The sequence below is a fragment of the Cricetulus griseus genome, chromosome 2, assembly GCF_003668045.3.
Source record: "Cricetulus griseus strain 17A/GY chromosome 2, alternate assembly CriGri-PICRH-1.0, whole genome shotgun sequence".
In the NCBI taxonomy this organism is placed as follows: Eukaryota; Metazoa; Chordata; class Mammalia; order Rodentia; family Cricetidae; genus Cricetulus; species Cricetulus griseus.
The window spans coordinates 376,422,125-376,442,613 of NC_048595.1; the positions used below are offsets into that span (position 1 = coordinate 376,422,125).

Genomic DNA, 20,489 nt, shown 5'->3' on the forward strand with positions numbered 1-20,489 from the left:
AGGACTTCTCCTACTGATGAGGGAAGCTGCCATACAATACAGCCAACTAGCTGGCCTGATGATGACCTCCTAGATAGCACAATAAACAGAATTACATTAAACTGAAAAACTGTTAAACAGCAAATGAAATGACTAACAAAATGAAAAGGCAACCTATATGCTGGGGTAAAAATTGAAAACTAAGGCCAGGTGTGGTTGGAATTACATTTGTAATCCCAACATTTAGGATGCTGGCACAAGAGGATTCTAAATTCCAAGCCAGATTGGACTGCATAGCATAGGCCTTTCTCAAAAAGGGTGTGTGGGGGTGGAGCACAAAATGGTTGAGCAGGTGAAAGTGCTTGCTGCTAAGCCTGAGGACCTGAGTTCAATCCCTGGGATACACATGAGCAAGTAAATACATGTAAGACAAGAGCAGTAATAACTTTAAAAAGCAAGTCATGGAGCCGGGCTGTGGTGGCGCATGCCTTTAGTCCCAGCACTAGGTAGGCAGAGGCAGCCAGATCTCTGTGAGTTTGAGACCAGCCTGGTCTACAAGAGCTAGTTCCAGGACATCCTCCAATGCCACAGAGAAACCCTGTCTTGGAAAAAAATTAAGCAAATCACTTATCAGGTATGGCATGGAACATTATAGGTAGGTTATAGCAAGGTTGGGAAATCTCTGCCACGGAATACCTGCTAATGATGGCATTCTTAGTTTGGGGTTGGTTGGAAGCTAGTGGTCTGCTGAAAATATTTTACCTGATAGACACAGAGATGGACATGAATAGCTGTTAAGGGGACTAAAGGGTGTCCAAAATAGCACCACATGTGGTGACACATGTCTATAATCTCAGCATTTGGAAGGCAGAGGCAGGAGGATCAGGAATTTAAGGCCAGCTGGGTTTTTTTGTTTTGTTTTGTTTTATTTTGTTTGTTGTTGTTTTTTGTTTTAAGATTGCCCAAGAGAACTCAGCTTTGGATCTCAAAATTCTACCATCACAATCAAGAGACTCTACTCCATTACACAACCTTGTTGAATCTCCAACCCAGGGATGGCTTTCCCCGACCTGGAATCTTATAGACCCAAATAGACATTTCCCTAAAGAAAACATAAAAATGACCAACAGATCTGTGGCAAACTGTTCAACCTAAGTGACTAAAAGGGAAATGCAAATCAGAACCACTGAGATCCCATCTCTTAGCTGTGAGAACGTCTATTACCAAAGTGCAATAGGCATGGTGCTGGTGAGGGCGTGAGGAGGAGGGAGCACTCAGGTACTGAGCAGAGGAGAGGAAGCCCTCACACACTGAGCAGAGGACCTCCAACATGGGAGATTTAACAGTTCACTACTGGATGAAGAATAGGTCAATGAAAAAAAAATCAAGAAAAAAATTCCTGGAATTAAATGAAAACAAAAAACACAACACAAAACCCCTGGGACACATTAAATGCAGTGTTAGAAGGAAAAAATTATAGTTCTAAGTGGCTACATTGAAAAATCAGAATGAACACTAATAAATGACTCAATGATACAACTCAAGAATTTGAAAACACAAGAACAAGCTAAACCCAAATCCAGTGGAAGGCAAGAAACAATAAAAATTATAGCAGAAGTTAATGAAATAGAGACAAAGAAAACAATACAAAGAGTCCCCAGACTCCATTCTCTGCACAAAAGTCTTCACTGGACTGTGACTCCAGACTCACCAAGGATGACCAGTGGGGCAGAGAGGGCACCAAGGAGGGATCACACAGGCACAGAGAAGCCTGAGGCAGATGGGCAGCATGTGTCATCTGGTGTCCTCTTGGGTAACTAGGCCACCTGTCCCACCTCTGCACTACAGAACACTACACTGTGGGGGGAGCTGAGTCTGACCTGCTCCATGGACAGGGCTTCTCTCATTCACTCTCAAGGCCAGTGCTTTGCACAGAGCCAGGATGAAGACCAACTGAGCCCATTCACTCACTACGGTGTTCTGGCTGGGTGGTATTTTGCAGTATTTTACTATTTAGTTCTCCAACACAAATGGAGCACTTCGTGGGACCTGACAACTTCCAGAGTTTACAGGAGAGCTGGAGAGTGGCCCTGGACTCCTAAGACAAGAGCTTGGTACCTGCCTCCTGCAGTACTGCCAGCTGCGAAGAAGCAATGTGCTAGAACACAAGGCCTTGGACCGTCAGGGCTAGTATCCTTGGGCTGTTAGCAAGCACAGAGCCAAGTGCTGCAGACCTTCCAAGCCTCAGGTTTGCAGCAGACTTGAGAACTGACACATAAAGGCTCATGGTCAGAAACCTGGGTGCCTTAGCACAAAACTCTAAACAGTTTATTCTTTACACAATGGTTCACGGACATGAATGTGCAGATACCACATAACAGCATAACAGTGTTTTCTCGAGGCTAGCTCCTTTGGCAAATTACCTGATGAGGTTTGAAGAACCAGGGCCTCTGCCCTGGGCCCTGCAGGGCAGTGGGAGGGTCATGTGAGGACAAGGCTTACCCCTTCTGGGAGAACTTCATGGCTGTGTGGATGGGAAAGCCACTGGGTCCCATGACGTTGCAGCGGGCATTGCAAAGCAGCAGGACGCGTACCATCTCCTGCTTCCCCATCTGGCAGGCCAGGTGCAGTGGAGTTAGCCCTTGTTTGTTCACCTGGTTCAGGCCAGCTGAGGCGTTCTTTCCTAGGAGCTGACGGGACAACACAGATAAGCTACCTGCCACTCCTCTCTCTAGAACACTCCAGGAGCCATCTTCCTCGGGACACCGAAAGGGAAGGGACATTTGACTCCACAAGAATAAAGAGGAGCAACAGGAAATGAATGGAGTTTGGAGAAGATAAGAAAAGTCTGACAGTGAGGTCAGTGTGTGGGGTGTGGATCCAGCCTGACTGTGGCTCATATGAACACTTCTGAAGACTCTCAACCCAGGTGTGGTAGCACATGCCTGTCATCCCAGTACCAGGGAGACTGAGGCAGAAGGTCAAGTTCAAAGCTAGTCTAGAATACACAGTGAGTTCCAGGTCAGCCTGAGCTACATGAGACCCTGTATAAAAAGAATAAAAAGAACTTTGTTTTCTAGGTGGAGAGATTTTTTTTTTTTTTTTTTTTTTTGGTTTTTTGAGACAGGGTTTCTCTGTGGCTTTGGAGGCTGTCCTGGAACTAGCTCTTGTAGACTAGGCTGATCTCAAACTCACAGAGATCCGCCTGCCTCTGCCTCCCGAGTGCTGGGATTAAAGGCGTGCGCCACCACCGCCCGGCAAGTCTTGTCAATTTGACGTGGCCTGGAGTTATGTGAGACAAGAGGCCTCAGCTGAGGAATGGTCTGGGCCACAGTAACCTGTGAGGATATCTGTGAGTGACTGTCTTGATTATTAATTGATGTAGGAAATCCCAGCCCACTGTGGGTGCTACAATCTTTAGGCAGATGATCTTACACCTAGCTAAGTCAAACATGAGGATCAGGGAGCAAGCCAGAGAGCAGTGGTCCTTCATGGTTTCTGTTTCAGTCCTAGCTTGAGTTCCTGCTCTGACTTCCCTCAATGACAGACTATAATCTAGACATGTAAGTCAAGTAAATTCTTCTCTCCCCTAAGTTGCTTTTGGTCGGAGTGGTTTATTACAGCAACTGAGACACCTTCAATCCTGAAGAATATATCTTTCTGCATGCAGGTATTATGTTTTCAATAAAAGAAATCAACTAGGCCTAGTGGTAGAATGCTTCCCTGGCATGCATAAGGTTCTGAGTCCAATCCTTGATACCGCGCCTTCCTGTCTACCCAAATCCTAAGGTACTCGAGTCTTTGGTATGGAATGTACCGGACAGTACTTGTGATCATCTCTAGATGATGTCTACAACCTCATACAATGTAAATACTAGATGAACAGTTTTCTGGGCTTTGTTTTGGTTTGTTTTTTTGAGACAGGTTTTCTCTATGTAACAGCCCTGGCTGTCCTGGAACTAGCTCTGTAGACCAGGCTGGCCTCAAATTCAGAGATTTGCCTGCCTCTGCCTTCCAAGTGCTGGGATTAAAGGCATGTGACACCACTGCCTGGCCAGATGAACAGTAGTTTATTAGGAAATAACAATGAGGAAAAATTATTCATACACATATGTAATTTTCCTCCATATATGAAACCCACCCAAAGACACCAAAAGTGACAGTGCTAGCAGGAAGCTGAAAGGAGTTTGTCCTTTCACTTGGGGCTCAATGCCATCTCCCTGATGTTAGTTATGACCACTGGGTACTGATGTAACACAAGGAAGGCTGGGGACCCAGAAGTGGGGCAAAGAGCTGGCAACATGGGGGAAGCCTAGGCCAGCCTGCCCCATCCCCAGGCTGCTGGCCCTCAGCAGCTACATTTCTTGCTTCTACTGAACCTATTTTCTGTATCAGGAAAAGATAGCAGTATTCCAGGAAGGCATTTTGAGAATTGAGTAGAACACATAATGCAGACACAAACCAGCATCAGTCAGGGGACAGGTGAGATGCATGGCCACTGGCTAGGCATACCCTCACTCCTCCTCCAGCACTAGGCATGCCTTCCTTTGGATTGCTATGCATTAGACACAGGTGTGTATTTTCTAGCACAACCCAGATGCTCAGCAGAGAGGACAGAACCTGCAGGTCGAGCTGCTCATTCTAGACAATACAGCACAAGGTGGGTGTCTCCCTTTCCTTCTAGCTGAACAGTGGCTTCTCAACAGCACCACTCCATCTCTTAGCCATGACGATGGCTCAATGGGAAAGCACACTGGCTGCTCTTCCAGAGGGCAGAGGTTTGAATCCCAGCACCCATATAGCAGTTCACAGCATCTATGACTTCAGCCCCAGGAGACTGTTACCCTCTTCTGGCCTCTGAAGGCACTGCACACATGGTGTGCACAGGAATACATGCAGGCAAAGCACCCGCACACATAAAAATAATACATTAAAAAGAAAAGAAAATTAAAACATCTTCTGTCCTAGCACAAGCATCTCCAGGTACTGGACAGTCTGGCTTGGTTTGAGTGCCTATAAATTAGGTCAAGTCCCAGTGTACCTTGAGCCCTCCAGGGAGCAGCTGATCTGATACACCCAGCCCAGGGGCTGGCTTTGAGCAGCTACTGAGCTCTACGCCTGACTGGAGTTTCCATGGAGTCCAGCTCACTGAGTTGGAGCACTTCCATGGCTAAAGATGTGTCTCCCTCTAAGTGTCATGGGGTGGGGGCAGGGATGGGGAGCGATGAAGGAACTTAGGCCTCAAAGATCAAGGATGGATGAGTGAGAAGCCTCAGAGTGACCCACAAACCTAAGGCTTCAAAGCAAGTTTCAGGAAGAAGGAGGTGCTTGGTTGCTCTGTCCCCTGCCCACCACCCCAACACTCACCTGCAGCACCTGGGAATTGTCCCCTTGTACAGCGTAATGGAAGGCCGTCTCTCCTTTGTTGTCAGTGACATCCATTTGGGCATGGCAGTACTGTACCAACTCCACCAGGATCTCACTGTCACCCTTGCGGCATGCCAAATGCAGTGGGGTGCAGCCCTCCTCATTCTCTGTGCTGTTGGCGCAGCTGTTGGGGGGCATTGGGGTGAGCAGTGATAGGTAAGTAATAAAATGGAGACCAAAGGCAGGGATGCTGAGAAGTCCAAGTACACGATCCAGGCAAGATTTGAGGGTTCTGGGATGACTCAGATCAGCTCCAGCTCAGCCTGAGCTACTGCATCGTGTCTGCTGAGCTGTGCCAGGCTGCAGTGTGTTCTGCTCACCTGTACCCTTGGGCCATGCCAACAGAAGGGGGCAACAGGATGACAAAGAAAAGGGTCACAGAATACAGAAACTTGTTGAACCTCCATACTTCAGGAACTGTTGTGAGATGGGATACCATGGTGTCCAAGGTCATGCCTGGGAGGTGGACAGCTCAGAGACAGGTTTTGGCTTTGTTTTTGAAATAAGGTCTCACTGTGTAGACTAGGCTGGCCTTGGACTCACAGAAATCTACCTGCCTCTGCCAGGCAAGTGCTGAGACTAAAGGTGGCAATACCATGTCCAGCTTGATAAGGTTTTAGCTAGAACCCAGGCATTAAACCGAGAAGTACAGGGCAGCCAGCCAGTGACTTGCAAGGGCATCCAAGGTGACCTCTTAGGTGAATTTGCTGACACAGCATTTACTACCCGGATATAAAAGAGACCATCCAAGCTTCCAGGAAAACAGTGGGGCTTGGGAAAGAGACTATGATCTGAGCCCCTGTTCAGCCCTTTGCTACCGAAGAGCTAGCTAGCTGTGACCCTGGTCCAGGGCCTCTCTGAGATGACAGAATAGCTGGACACTTTCAATGCCTGCATCTCCTCCTGACTGTCACCAGGGCTCCCATGGAGTAGCCATGGCAGTGCTGCTCCTCTCTCACCCAAGCCATGGGAGAGAATAATGGCTGAGTGGGGATACTGCACCCCAACAGGCAGCATGTGAGTACCGCAGGGCTGGTCACCACCACACTCCAATGGCCCGAGCCTCAGGCAACACCCAGACTCTCACCTGATGATGCGGCTGTGGTGGAAGCACTCCCGAATGCCAAGCTCCACCGCCAGGTGTGTCACCGTCCAGCTGGGGTGGCTTCGGATCAGGTCAGACAGGTGCTGCAGCACCTCCACATGCAGGACCTGCACAGAGCTCTCGTAGAAGGGTGGCAGCTGGGAGGAGAACTGCTGGAAGTTCACCAGGGCATCTGCCTCTGACTCCAGCTGGAAGAGTCTAACGCCAAGGATAGAGGCCACGGAGGTGAGTCATGGGGACAGAGGCTGGCCAGCTGAAGGGCAGTGCCCAACATAATCAGACCACGAATGCCACAAACAAGGCACCCTCTGTCCCAGGCTGCAGTCAGTAGGCTCCCCTTGTTCCAACACCATCCTCAAAAACAGAATTTACTTTGGATTTAACTATCCTTGAAGTCTTTCATCTGGTGGTTTATACCTTACTTAATGAAAGCCATGTCAGAGTTTCCTCTAATTTGATTGTCACATCCAGGAGCCTCCGTCTCAAACTATGGATCTTTGCGTATGGTCAGAACTAAGTGATAGTTAACCTAGATGGCCAACTACAAAATACCATGTGAGTTACTGCTAACCTTGCAAGGGATATTATATAGATTTTAAAATGGTTTAATGTAATAGGGAGGGGCTAGCAAAATATCCCAATGGGTAAAGGCATCCACTGCCAAGCCTAACAACACCAGTTCAATCCCAAGGACCAACATGGAAAAAAGGAGTAGAACAAAGAGTCAACCTTTGACCACCTATGACATGAACCACACTCGACACTATGACAGGACCACACTCTACACTATGACAGGACACCACTCTACACTATGACACGAACCACTCTACACTATGACACAACCCCATTCTACATTATGACATGACCCCACTCTAGACTATGACAAGAGCCCACTCTACACTATGACAGGACCCTACTCTACACTATAACTCGATCCAACTCTACACTACTACATGACCCCAGTCTACACTATGACTCGACACCACTCTACACTATGACAAGACCCCACTCTACACTATGACACGCCCCAATCTACACTACGACAGGACCCTATTCTAACTATGACACCACCTCACTCTACACTATGACACGATCCACTCTACACTGACAGGAATCCAATCTACATTATGACAGGACCACACTCTACAGTATGACAGGACCTCACTCTACACTATGACTCGACCCTACTCTATACTATGACATGAACCCACTTTACACTACAGGACCCCATTCTACACTATGACAGGAGCCCACTCTACACTATGACAGGACCTCACTCTACATTATGACACAACCCCACTCTACACTGTGACAACACCGCATTCTACACTATGACAACACCGCACTCTACACTATGACACAACCCAACTCTACACTATTACAGGACCCCACTCTACACTATGACACGACACCACTCTACACTATGACAGGACCCCACTCTACACTATGACACGACCCCATTCTACACTATGACAGGACACCACTCAAGACATTGAAAGGACACCACTCTACACTATGACAGGAACCCACTCTACACTATGACAGGACCGAACTCTACACTATGACAGGCCCCACTCTACACTATGACAGGACTCCACTCAACACTATGAAATGACCTCACTCTACACTATGACAGTAGTGAACTCTACACTATGACAGGACCACATATTATAAAATGACAGTACCCCACTGTACACTATGACAGGTCCCCACTCTACACTATGACACAAACGCACTCTACACTATGACAGGACCCCACTCTACATTATGACACCTCCGCACTCTACACTATGACAGCACACCACTCTAAACTATGACACAACCCCACTCCACACTATGACAGGATGCCACTCTACACTATGACACCACCGCACTCTACACTATGCCGGAACCACTCAAATTATGAGACAACCTCAATCTACACTATGACACAACCCCACTCTACACTATGACATGACCCCACTCCACACTATGACAGGATGCCACTCTACACTATGACACCACCGCACTCTACACTATGCCGGAACCACTCAAATTATGAGACAACCTCAATCTACACTATGACAAAACACCACTCTACACTATGACAAGACCCAACTCTACAGTATGACTCGACCCCAATCTACATTATTACATGACCCCAGTCTACACTATGACTCGACCTCACTCTACACTATAAAAAGACACCACTCTACACAATGACACGACCCCACTCTACACCATAACAGGACCCCACTCTACACTATAACACGACCTCAAACTACACTATGACAAAATCCCACTCTACACTATGACAGGACCCCACTCTACACTATGACGCCACCACACTCTACACTATGACACGACCCCACTCTACACTATGACAGGACCCCACTCTACACAATGACTAGACCTCACTCTACACTATGACAGGACCTCACTCTACACTATGACAAGACCAATCCTACACTATTACAAGACCACTCCTACACTATGACACAACCCCACTACACTATGACAGGACTCCACTGTACTTTATGACAGGAGCCCACTTGACACTATGACAGGAACTCACTCTACACTATGAAACGACCCCAATCTACAATATGACACTACCACATTCTACACTATGACACGACTCCATTCTACACTATGACACAACCTCACTCTACACTGTGATATGACCCTACTCTACACTAAGACAGGATCCCTGCTCTACACTATGACAGGACTTCACTCTACACTATGACAAGACCACTCCTACACAATGACACAACCCAACTACACTATGACAGGACCCCACTGTACACTATGACAGGAGCCCACTCGACACTATGTCAGGAACTCACTCTACACTATGACACGACATCACTCTACATTATGAAATGACCCCACTCTACAATATGACACCACTGCCTTCTACACTATGACACGACTCCATTCTACACTATGACCCAACCTCACTATACACTGTGATATGACCCCACTCTACACTATGACAGGACCCCACTATACATTATGACAGGAGCCAACTCTCTAATATGACAGTACCCCACTGTACACTATGACACGTCCCCACTCTGCACTATGACACGAGCGCACTCTACACTGTGACAGGACCCCACTCTACACTATGACATGAACCCACTAAACACTATGACAGGACCCCATTCTACACTGACAGGACACCACTCTACACTGTGACAACACTACACTCTCCACTATGACAGGACGCCACTCAACACTATGACACGACCTCACTCTACGCTATGACAGGACCCCACTCTACACTATGACAGGACCCCAATCTACAATATGACAGGAACCACTCTGCATTATGACAGGACCCCACTATACACTATGACATGACCCCACTCTACAATATGACAGGACCAAATCCACACTATGACACAACCCCACTCTACACTATGACAAGACCCCCTTTACATTATGACAGGAACCAACTCTATACTATGACAGGAGCCAACTCTCTACTATGAAGGACCCTACTCTACAATATGACACGTCCCCACTCTACACTATGACTGGACCCCACTCTACACTGACACCACTGCACTCTACACTATGACAGGACTCCAGTCTACACTATGACACAACCTCACTCTACATTATGACATGACCCCACTCTACACTATGGCAGGAGCCCACTCTACACTATGACACGACACCACTGTACACTATGACATGACCCTACTCTACACTGTGACAGGACCCCATAGTACACAATGACAGGACCCCACAACACTATGACACGACACCACTCTACACTATGACAGGACCCCACTCTACACTATGACACGACCCCACTCTAAACTATGTCATGACCACACTCTACACTATGACCGGAGCCCACTCAACACTATGACAGGAACTCACTGTACACTATGACACCACTGCACTCTACACTATGACAGGACCCCACACTACACTATTACAAGACACAACTCTACACTATGACACTACCCAACTGTACACTATGACACAATCCCACTATACTCTATGACAGGACCCCACTCTAAATTAGGACAGGACGCCATTCTGCATTATCACAGGACCCCACTCTACACTATAACCCCACCACACTCTAGTCTATCACACGACCCCACTCTACACTATGACACCACCGAAATCTACTATATGACACGACTCCATTCTACACTATGACACAACTTCACTCTACACTATGACATGACTCCACTCTACACTATGACACAACCGCACTCTACACTATGAAATGACCCCTCTCTACACTATGACAATACCCCACTTTACAATGTGACATGACCCCACTGTACACTATGACATGACCCCACACTACACTATGACAGGACCAACTCTACACTATGAAACAACCCCTGTCTACAATATGACAGGACCCAACTCTACACCATGACACAACCGCACTCTACACTATGATACGAACACAGTCTACACTATGACACAACCCCACTCTACACTATGACAGGACCCCACACTACATTATGACAGGACATCACTCTACATATTACACTACCCCACACTACACTATGACATGAACACTATCTACACTATTACAGGAACCCACACTACACTATGACAGTACCCCACTCTACACTATGAAACGACACCACTCTATATATGACACGACCCCACTCTACACTATGACAGGACCCCACTCTAAACTACGACAGGACCCCACTCTACACTAGGACACTACCGAACTCTACACTGTGACAGGTCTGGCTCTACACTATGACACCATCACACTCTACACTACGACAGGATACCACTCAACAGTATGATATGACCCCACTCTACACTATGACAGGACCCCACACTACATTATGACAGGACATCACTCTACATATTACACTACCCCACACTACACTATGACATGAACACTATCTACACTATTACAGGAACCCACACTACACTATGACAGTACCCTACTCTACACTATGAAACGACACCACTCTATATATGACACGACCCCACTCTACACTATGACAGGACCCCACTCTAAATTACGACAGGACCCCACTCTACACTAGGACACTACCGAACTCTACACTGTGACAGGTCTGGCTCTACACTATGACACCATCACACTCTACACTACGACAGGATACCACTCAACAGTATGATATGACCCCACTCTACACTATGACAGGACCCCACACTACATTATGACAGGACATCACTCTACATATTACACTACCCCACACTACACTATGACATGAACACTATCTACACTATTACAGGAACCCACACTACACTATTACCCGTCCACTCTCTACAATATGACAGGACCTCACTCTACAATATGACACCACCGCACTCTACAATATGACACAACAACTCCATTCTACACTATGACACAACCTCACTCTACACTATGACATGACCCCACTCTGCACTATGACAGGACCCCACTCTACACTATCACAGGACCCCACTCTACACTATGATAAGACCCCACTATATACTATGACACGACACCACTCTACACTATGACAGAAACCCACTCTACAACCTGACAGGACCCCACTCTACACTATGACATGACCCCAACTACACTGTGACACGATCTCACTCTACACTATCACAGGACCCCACTCTACATAAAGACATGACCCCAATCTACACTATGACAGGACCACACTCTCCCCTATGATGCGACACCACTCTACATTATGACATGACCCCAATCTATACTATGACAGGAGCTCACTCTACACTATGACAGGACCAACTCTACAATATGACACGACCCCAGTCCTCACTATGACAGGACCCCACCCTATACTAGGACCAGACCCCAGTAAAATTATATAAGGACCCCACTCTAAACTATGACAGGACCCCATACTACACAATGACAGAACCCCACTCTACACTATGACAGGCTCCCACTGTACATTATGACAGGAGCCCACTATCTACTATGACAGTACCCCACTGTACACTATGACACGTCCCCACTCTACACTATGAAACGAACGCACTCTACACTATGCCAGGACCCCACTCTACACTATGATACCACCGCACTCTACACTAGTACAGCACACCTTTCTACACTATGACACGACCCCACTATACACTATGACATGACTCCACTCTACACTATGACAGGACGCCACTCTACACTATGACACCACCGCACTCTACACTATGACCGGAGCCCACTCAAATTATGAGACAACCTCAATCTACACTATGACAAAAGTCGACTCTACACTATGACAGGACCCCACTCTACACTGTGACTGGACACCACTCTACACTATGACAAGACCCCACTCTACACTATTACAGGACCCCACTCTACACTATGACACGACACCACTCTACATTATTGCAGGACCCCACTCTACATTGTTACAACACCACACTCTCCACTATGACAGGAAGCCACTCAGCACTATGACACGACCTCACTTTACGCAATGACAGGACCCCAATCTACACTATGACATGACACCACTCTACACTATGACAGGACCAAATCCACACTATGACACGACCCCACTTTACACTATGACAGGAGACCACTCTATACTATGACAGGAGCCAACTCTCTACTATGACAGGACCCCACTCTACACTATGACACGACACCACTCTACACTATGACACCACCCCACTCTACAATATGACACCACCGTACTCTACACTATGACACGACTCCATTCTACATTATGACACAACCTCACTCTACACTATGACATGACCATATTCTACAATGTGACAGGGGCCCACTCTACACTATGACAGGACACCACTATACACGATGACATGACCGCACTCTACACAATGACACGACCACACTACAATATGACAGGACAACTCTCTACACTATGACACTACCCCACTCTACACTATGACAGGACCCCATTCTACACTATGACAGTACCTCATTCTACACTATGACATGACCGCACTCTACACTATGACACGACCCCACTCTACACTATGACAGGACCCCACCCTATACTATGACCAGACCACACTAAAAGTATATAAGGACCCCACTATAAACTATTACAGGACCCCACCCAACAATGTGACGGGACACCACTAACACTATGGTGGGACCCCACTCTACAATATGAGATGACCCCACTCTAAATTATGCCTCGAACCCACTCTACACTGTGAGAGGACCCACTATAACCTATGACACCATCGCACTCTACACTATGACAGGACCCCACACTATATTATGACAGGACACCAGTCTACAATATGACACAACCCCACTCTACACTATGACGCGTCCCCTATCTACAATATGACAGGACCTCACTCTACAATATCACACCACCGCACTATACACTATGACACGACTCCATTCTACACTATGACACTACCACAGTCTACACTATGACACGATCCCACTTTACATTATGACAGGACTCCACTCTACATTATGACATGAACAATTCTACAATATGACACGACACCACTCTACACTATGACACGTTCTCACTCTACAATATGACAGGACCCCAGTCTACATTATAAAATGACCCCAATCTACAACATGACAAGACCACAATCTACACTATGACAGGAACCCACTCTAAACCATGACAGGACCCCACTCTACACTATGACATGACACCACTCTACACTATGACAGGACCTACTCTACAATATGACACAACCCCACTCTACATTATGACACTATCTCAATCTTCACTATGACAGGAACCCACTCTACATTATGATATGTCCCCAATCTGCACTATGACAGGACCACACTCTCCACTATGACATGACCCCACTCTACATTATGACATGACCCCATTCTACACTATGACAGGACAACACTGTATACTAAGATATGACTGCACTCTACACTATGAAGTGATCCCACTGTAAACTATGACAATACCCCAGTCTACAATATGACAAGACCAACCTCAACACTATGACACGACCCCACTCTATACTATGACATGACCAACTATAAACTATGACACGACCCCACTCTACATTATGACAATACCCCACTCTATAATATGACATGACCCCACTCAACACTATGACACGACACCACTCTACACTATGACACGAACCCACTCTACAATATGACACCTCCGTACTCTACACTATGACATGACTCCATTCTACATTACGACATGACCCCATTCTACACTATGACAGGACCACACTGTATACTAAGATATGACTGCACTCTACACTATGAAGCGACCCCACTGTAAACTATGACAATACCCCACTGTACACAATAACCCCTCTGTACACATTCTACCCCACTGTACATTATGACAGGATCCCACTCTCTACTATGACAGTACCCCACTGTACACAATAACACGTCCACACTCTACACTAGGAAACGAACACACTCTACACTATGAAAGGACCCCACTCTACACTATGACACCACCGCACTCTACACTATGACAGCACACCACTCTATACTATGACACGACCCCACTCTACACTATGACACGACCCCACTCTACACTATGACAGGACACCATTCTACACTATGACACCACCGCACTCTACACAATGATACCACCGCACTCTACACTATGACAGGACTCCAGTCTACACTATGACAGGACTCCAGTCTACACTATGACATGACCCTACTCTACACTATGATAGGACCCAACTCTACACTAAGACAGGAAACCACTCTACACTATGACACTATCACACTCTACCTATGCCACGACCGCATATAATCTATGTCACGTCCCACTGTACACTATTATAGGACCCCACCCTACAATGTGACAGGACACCACTAACACTATTGTGGGACCCGACTCTACAATATGAGATGACCCCACTCTAAATTATGCCTCAAACCCACTCTACACCGTGAGAGGACCCACTATAACCTATGACACCAGAGCATTCTACACTATGACAGGATGCCACTCAACACTATGACACCACCCCACTCCACACTATGACACGACAACACTCTAAACTATGACAGGACTACACTCTGCACTATGACTGGACACTACTCTACACTATGACAGGACCCCAATCTACACTATGACATGACACCACTCTACATTATGACAGGACCCCACTCTAAACTATGACAGGACCCCACTCTACACTGTGAAAACACCACACTCTCCACTATGACAGGATGCCACTCAACGCTATGATACGACCTCACTTTACGCTATGACAGGACCCCACTCTACTCTATGACAGGACCAAATCCACACTATGACATGACCCCACTATACACTATGACAGGACCCCACTCTACATTATGACACCACCACACTCTACACTATGACAGGACCCACACTACACTATGACAGGACACCACTCTACACTATGACACGTCCCCATACTACACTATGACACAAACCCTATCTACACTATGACAGGACCCCACACTACACTATGACAGGACCCCACTCTACACTATGAAATGGCACCACTCTATATTATGACACGACCCCACTCTACAATGACAGGACCCCACTCTACACTAGGACATTACCAAACTCTACACTATGATACAACTGTACTCTAAACTATGTCACGACCACATTCTACACTATGACAGGACCCCACCCTACACTATGACTGGACCCCACTAACACTATATAAGGACCCCACTCTAAACTATAACACCACCCCACACTACCCTATGACATGAACCCACTCTACACTGTGACAGGTCACACTCTACACTATGACACCATCGTACTCTACACTATGACAGGACGCCATTCAACAGTATGACACGACCCCACTCTACAATATGATAGGACCCCACTCTACACTATGACAAGGCCCCACTCTACAATATGATAGGACCCTACTCTGCATTATGACAGGATCCCACTCTACACTATGACACGACCCCACTCTACACTATGACCCGTCCCCTATCTACAATATGACAGGACCTCACTCTACAATATCACACCACCGCACTCTACACTATGACACGACTCCATTCTACACTATGACACAACCTCACTCTACATTATGACAAGACCCCACTCTACACTATGAAATGACACCACTCTATATTATGACATGACCCCACTCTACAATATGACAGGACCCCACTCTACACTATGACACTACCGCACTCTACACTATGACACAATCGTACTCCAAACTATGTCATGACCTCACCCTACACTACGACCAGACCCCACTAACACTATATAAGGACCCCACATTAACCTATGACACGAACCCACTCTACACTGTGACAGGTCCCACTCTACACTATGACACCATCGCACTCTACACTATGACAGGACCCCACACTATATTATGACAGGACACCAGTCTACAATATGACACAACCCCACTCTACACTATGACTCGTCCGCTCTCTACAATATGACAGGACCTCACTCTACAATATCACACCACCGCACTATACACTATGACACGACTCCATTCTACACTATGACACAACCTCACTCTACACTATGACATGACCCCACTTTACAGTATGACAGGACCCCACTCTACACTATGACAGGACCCAACTCTACACTATGACACGACCGCACTCTACACTATGACATGACCCCACTCTACACTATGACAGGACCCCACTCTACATTATGACACCTCCACACTCTACACTACAACAGGACCAAACACTATGTTATGACAGGACACCACTCTACAATAGGACACTACCCCACTAAACAATATGACACGAACCCACTATACACTATGACAGGACCCCACACTACACTATGACAGGACCCCACTCTACACTATGACAAGACCAACTCTACACTATGACACTACCGCAGACTACACTATGACACGATCCCACTATACATTATGACACTATCTCAATCTGCACTATGACAGGACCACACTCTCCCCTATGACACGATCCCACTCTACATAATGACACGACCCCATTCTACACTATGACAGGACCTCACTGTATAGTAAGATATGACTGCATTCTACACTATGAAACGACCCTACTGTAAACTATGACAATACCCCACTCTACAATATGACATGACCACACTACAATATGAGAGGAAAACTCTCTAAACAATGACACTAACCCACACTATACTATGACAAGAGCCCACTCTACAATATGACAGGACACCATTCTACACTATGACAGTACCCCTCTCTACAATATGATGTGACCACACTCTACACTATGACACGACCCCACTTTACACTATGACAGGACCCCACCCTATACTATGACTGGACCCCACTAAAAGTATATAATGACCCTACTCTAAACTATCACAGGATCCCATACTACACAATGACACGACCCCACTCTACACTATGACAGGGCCCCACTCTACACGATGTCATGACAACACTTTACACTATGACAGGACCCCACTCTACACTGTGACACCACTGCACTCTACAATATGACAGGACACCACTGTGCATTACGACATGACCCCAATCTACACTATCACACCACCCCACTCTACGATATGACACGTCCCTAGTATACAGTATGACAGGACCCCACGCTAAAATATGACACCACCACACTCTACACTATGACACGACCCCATTCTACACCATGACACGATCTCACTCTACACTATGACAGGACCCCACTATACATTACGACATGATCCCAATCTACACTATGATAGGAGCTCACTGTACACTATGACAGGAACAACTCTACAATATGACACGACCGCAGTCCTCACTATAACAGGACCCCCACCCTACATTATGACCGGACCCCAGTAAAACTATAAAAGGACCCCAATCTAAACTATGACAGGCCCCAAACTACACAATGACAGGAGCCCACTCTACACTATGACACGTCCCCACTACAGGATGACAGGACTCCACTCTACAAAATGACACCACCGCACTCTATACAATGACATGACACCATTCTACACTATGACACTACCTCACTCTACACTATGACATGACCCCACTCTACACTATGACAGGAGCCCACTCTACACTATGACAGGACCCAACTCTACACTATGACACCACCCCAATATACTCTATGACTGGACCTCACTCTAAACTAGGACAGGACCACACTCTACAATATGACATGACCCCACTCTGCATTATCACAGGACAACACTCTACAGTATAACACAACCCCACTCTATCACACGACCCCACTCTACACTATGACACCACTGCACTCTACACTATGACACGACTGCATTCTACACTATGACACAACTTCACTCTACACTATGACATGAGCCCACTCTACACTATGAAACCACCACACTCTACACTAAGACACGACTCCATTCTACACTATGACACAACTTCACTCTACAATATGACATGACCCCATTCTACACTATGACACGACCCCACTCTACACTATGAAAGGAGCCAACTCTACACCATGACAGGACCCCACTCTACACTATGACAGGACCAACTTTACCCTATGATACGACCCCACATTAACAGTATGACACAATCTCACTCTACACTATGACAGGACCCCACTCTACATTATGACATGACCCCAATCTACACTATGAGGAACACACACTCAACTATGACACTACCTAACTCTACATTACGAAATGACCCCACTCTACATATGACAGGACCTCACTGTATACTAAGATATGACCACACTCTACACTATGAAACGACCCCTCTCTACACTATGACAATACCCCACTTTACAATATGACAAGACCCCACTGTACACTATGATATGACCCCACTCTACACAATGACAGGACCAACTCTACACTATGACACCATCACACTCTATACTATGACAGGACGCTTACTCAACAGTATGACACGACCCCACTCTACACTATGACATGTCCCCAATCTGCACTATGACAGGACCCCACTATCCACTATGACATGACCCCACTCTACATTACGACATGACCCCATTCTAAACTAAAACAGGACCTCACTGTATACTAAGATATGACTGCACTCTACACTATGAAACGACCCCACTGTAAACTATGACAATACCCCACTCTACAATATGACAAAACCCCACTCTACACTATGACACGACCCCACTCTATACTATGACACGTCCCCACTCTACAGGATGACAGGACCCCACTCTACAAAATGACACCACCGCACTCCATACAATGACACGACTACATTCTACACTATGACACAACCTCACTCTACACTATGACATGACCCCACTCTATACTATGACAGGAGCCCACTCTACACTATGACAGGACCACACTATACACAATGACATGACCCCACTCTACACTATGACTGGACTGTACTCTACACTATGACACGACCGCACTCTACACTATGACACGACCGCACTCTACACAATGACAGGACCCCACTCTACACTATGACACCACCGCAATCTACACCACGACAGGACCCCACTCTATACTATGACGGGACACCACTCTACACAATAACACTACTCCACAACACTATGACACGACCCCACTCTACACTATGACAGGACCCCACTCTACACTATGACAGGACCTAACTCTACACTATGACACAACACCATTCTACACTATGACACGACCCCACTCTACACTATGACAGGACCCCACTCTACACTAGGACACGTCCGTACTCTAAACTATGTAGACCACATTCTACAGTATGACAGGAGCCCACTCAACACTATGACAGGAACCCACTGTACACTATGACACCACTGCACTCTATACTATGACAGGACCCCACACTACAATATGACAAGACACAACTCTACACTATGACACTACCCAACTCTACACTATGACACAACCCCACTATACTCTATGACACGACCCCATTCTGCATTATCACAGGACCCCACTCTACAGTATAACCCCACCCCATTCTATCACACGACCCCACTCTACACTATGAGGCCACCACACTCAACACTATAACACGACTCCATTCTGCACTATGACACAACTTCACTCTACACTATGACATGAACCCACTCTACACTATGACACCAACACACTTTACACTAAGACACGATTCCATT

The 20,489-nt window shown here is 46.6% G+C and overlaps 1 protein-coding gene across 4 annotated transcripts in view; it reads right to left on the bottom strand.

Annotated features, from left to right (window-relative positions):
- Positions 1-20,489, bottom strand: part of Pla2g6 (phospholipase A2 group VI) — a 95,883-nt gene that overhangs the window by 21,288 nt on the left and 54,106 nt on the right. For all 4 annotated transcript variants that reach the window (XM_027403992.2, XM_027403995.2, XM_035440763.1 and 1 more), the window contains 3 exons: positions 6,494-6,709; positions 5,347-5,530; positions 2,482-2,669 (listed from right to left, as the gene is read on the bottom strand). In XM_027403992.2, the coding sequence (XP_027259793.1) occupies positions 2,482-2,669; positions 5,347-5,530; positions 6,494-6,709 (588 nt within the window). The remainder of the gene's footprint in view (positions 1-2,481; positions 2,670-5,346; positions 5,531-6,493; positions 6,710-20,489) is intronic.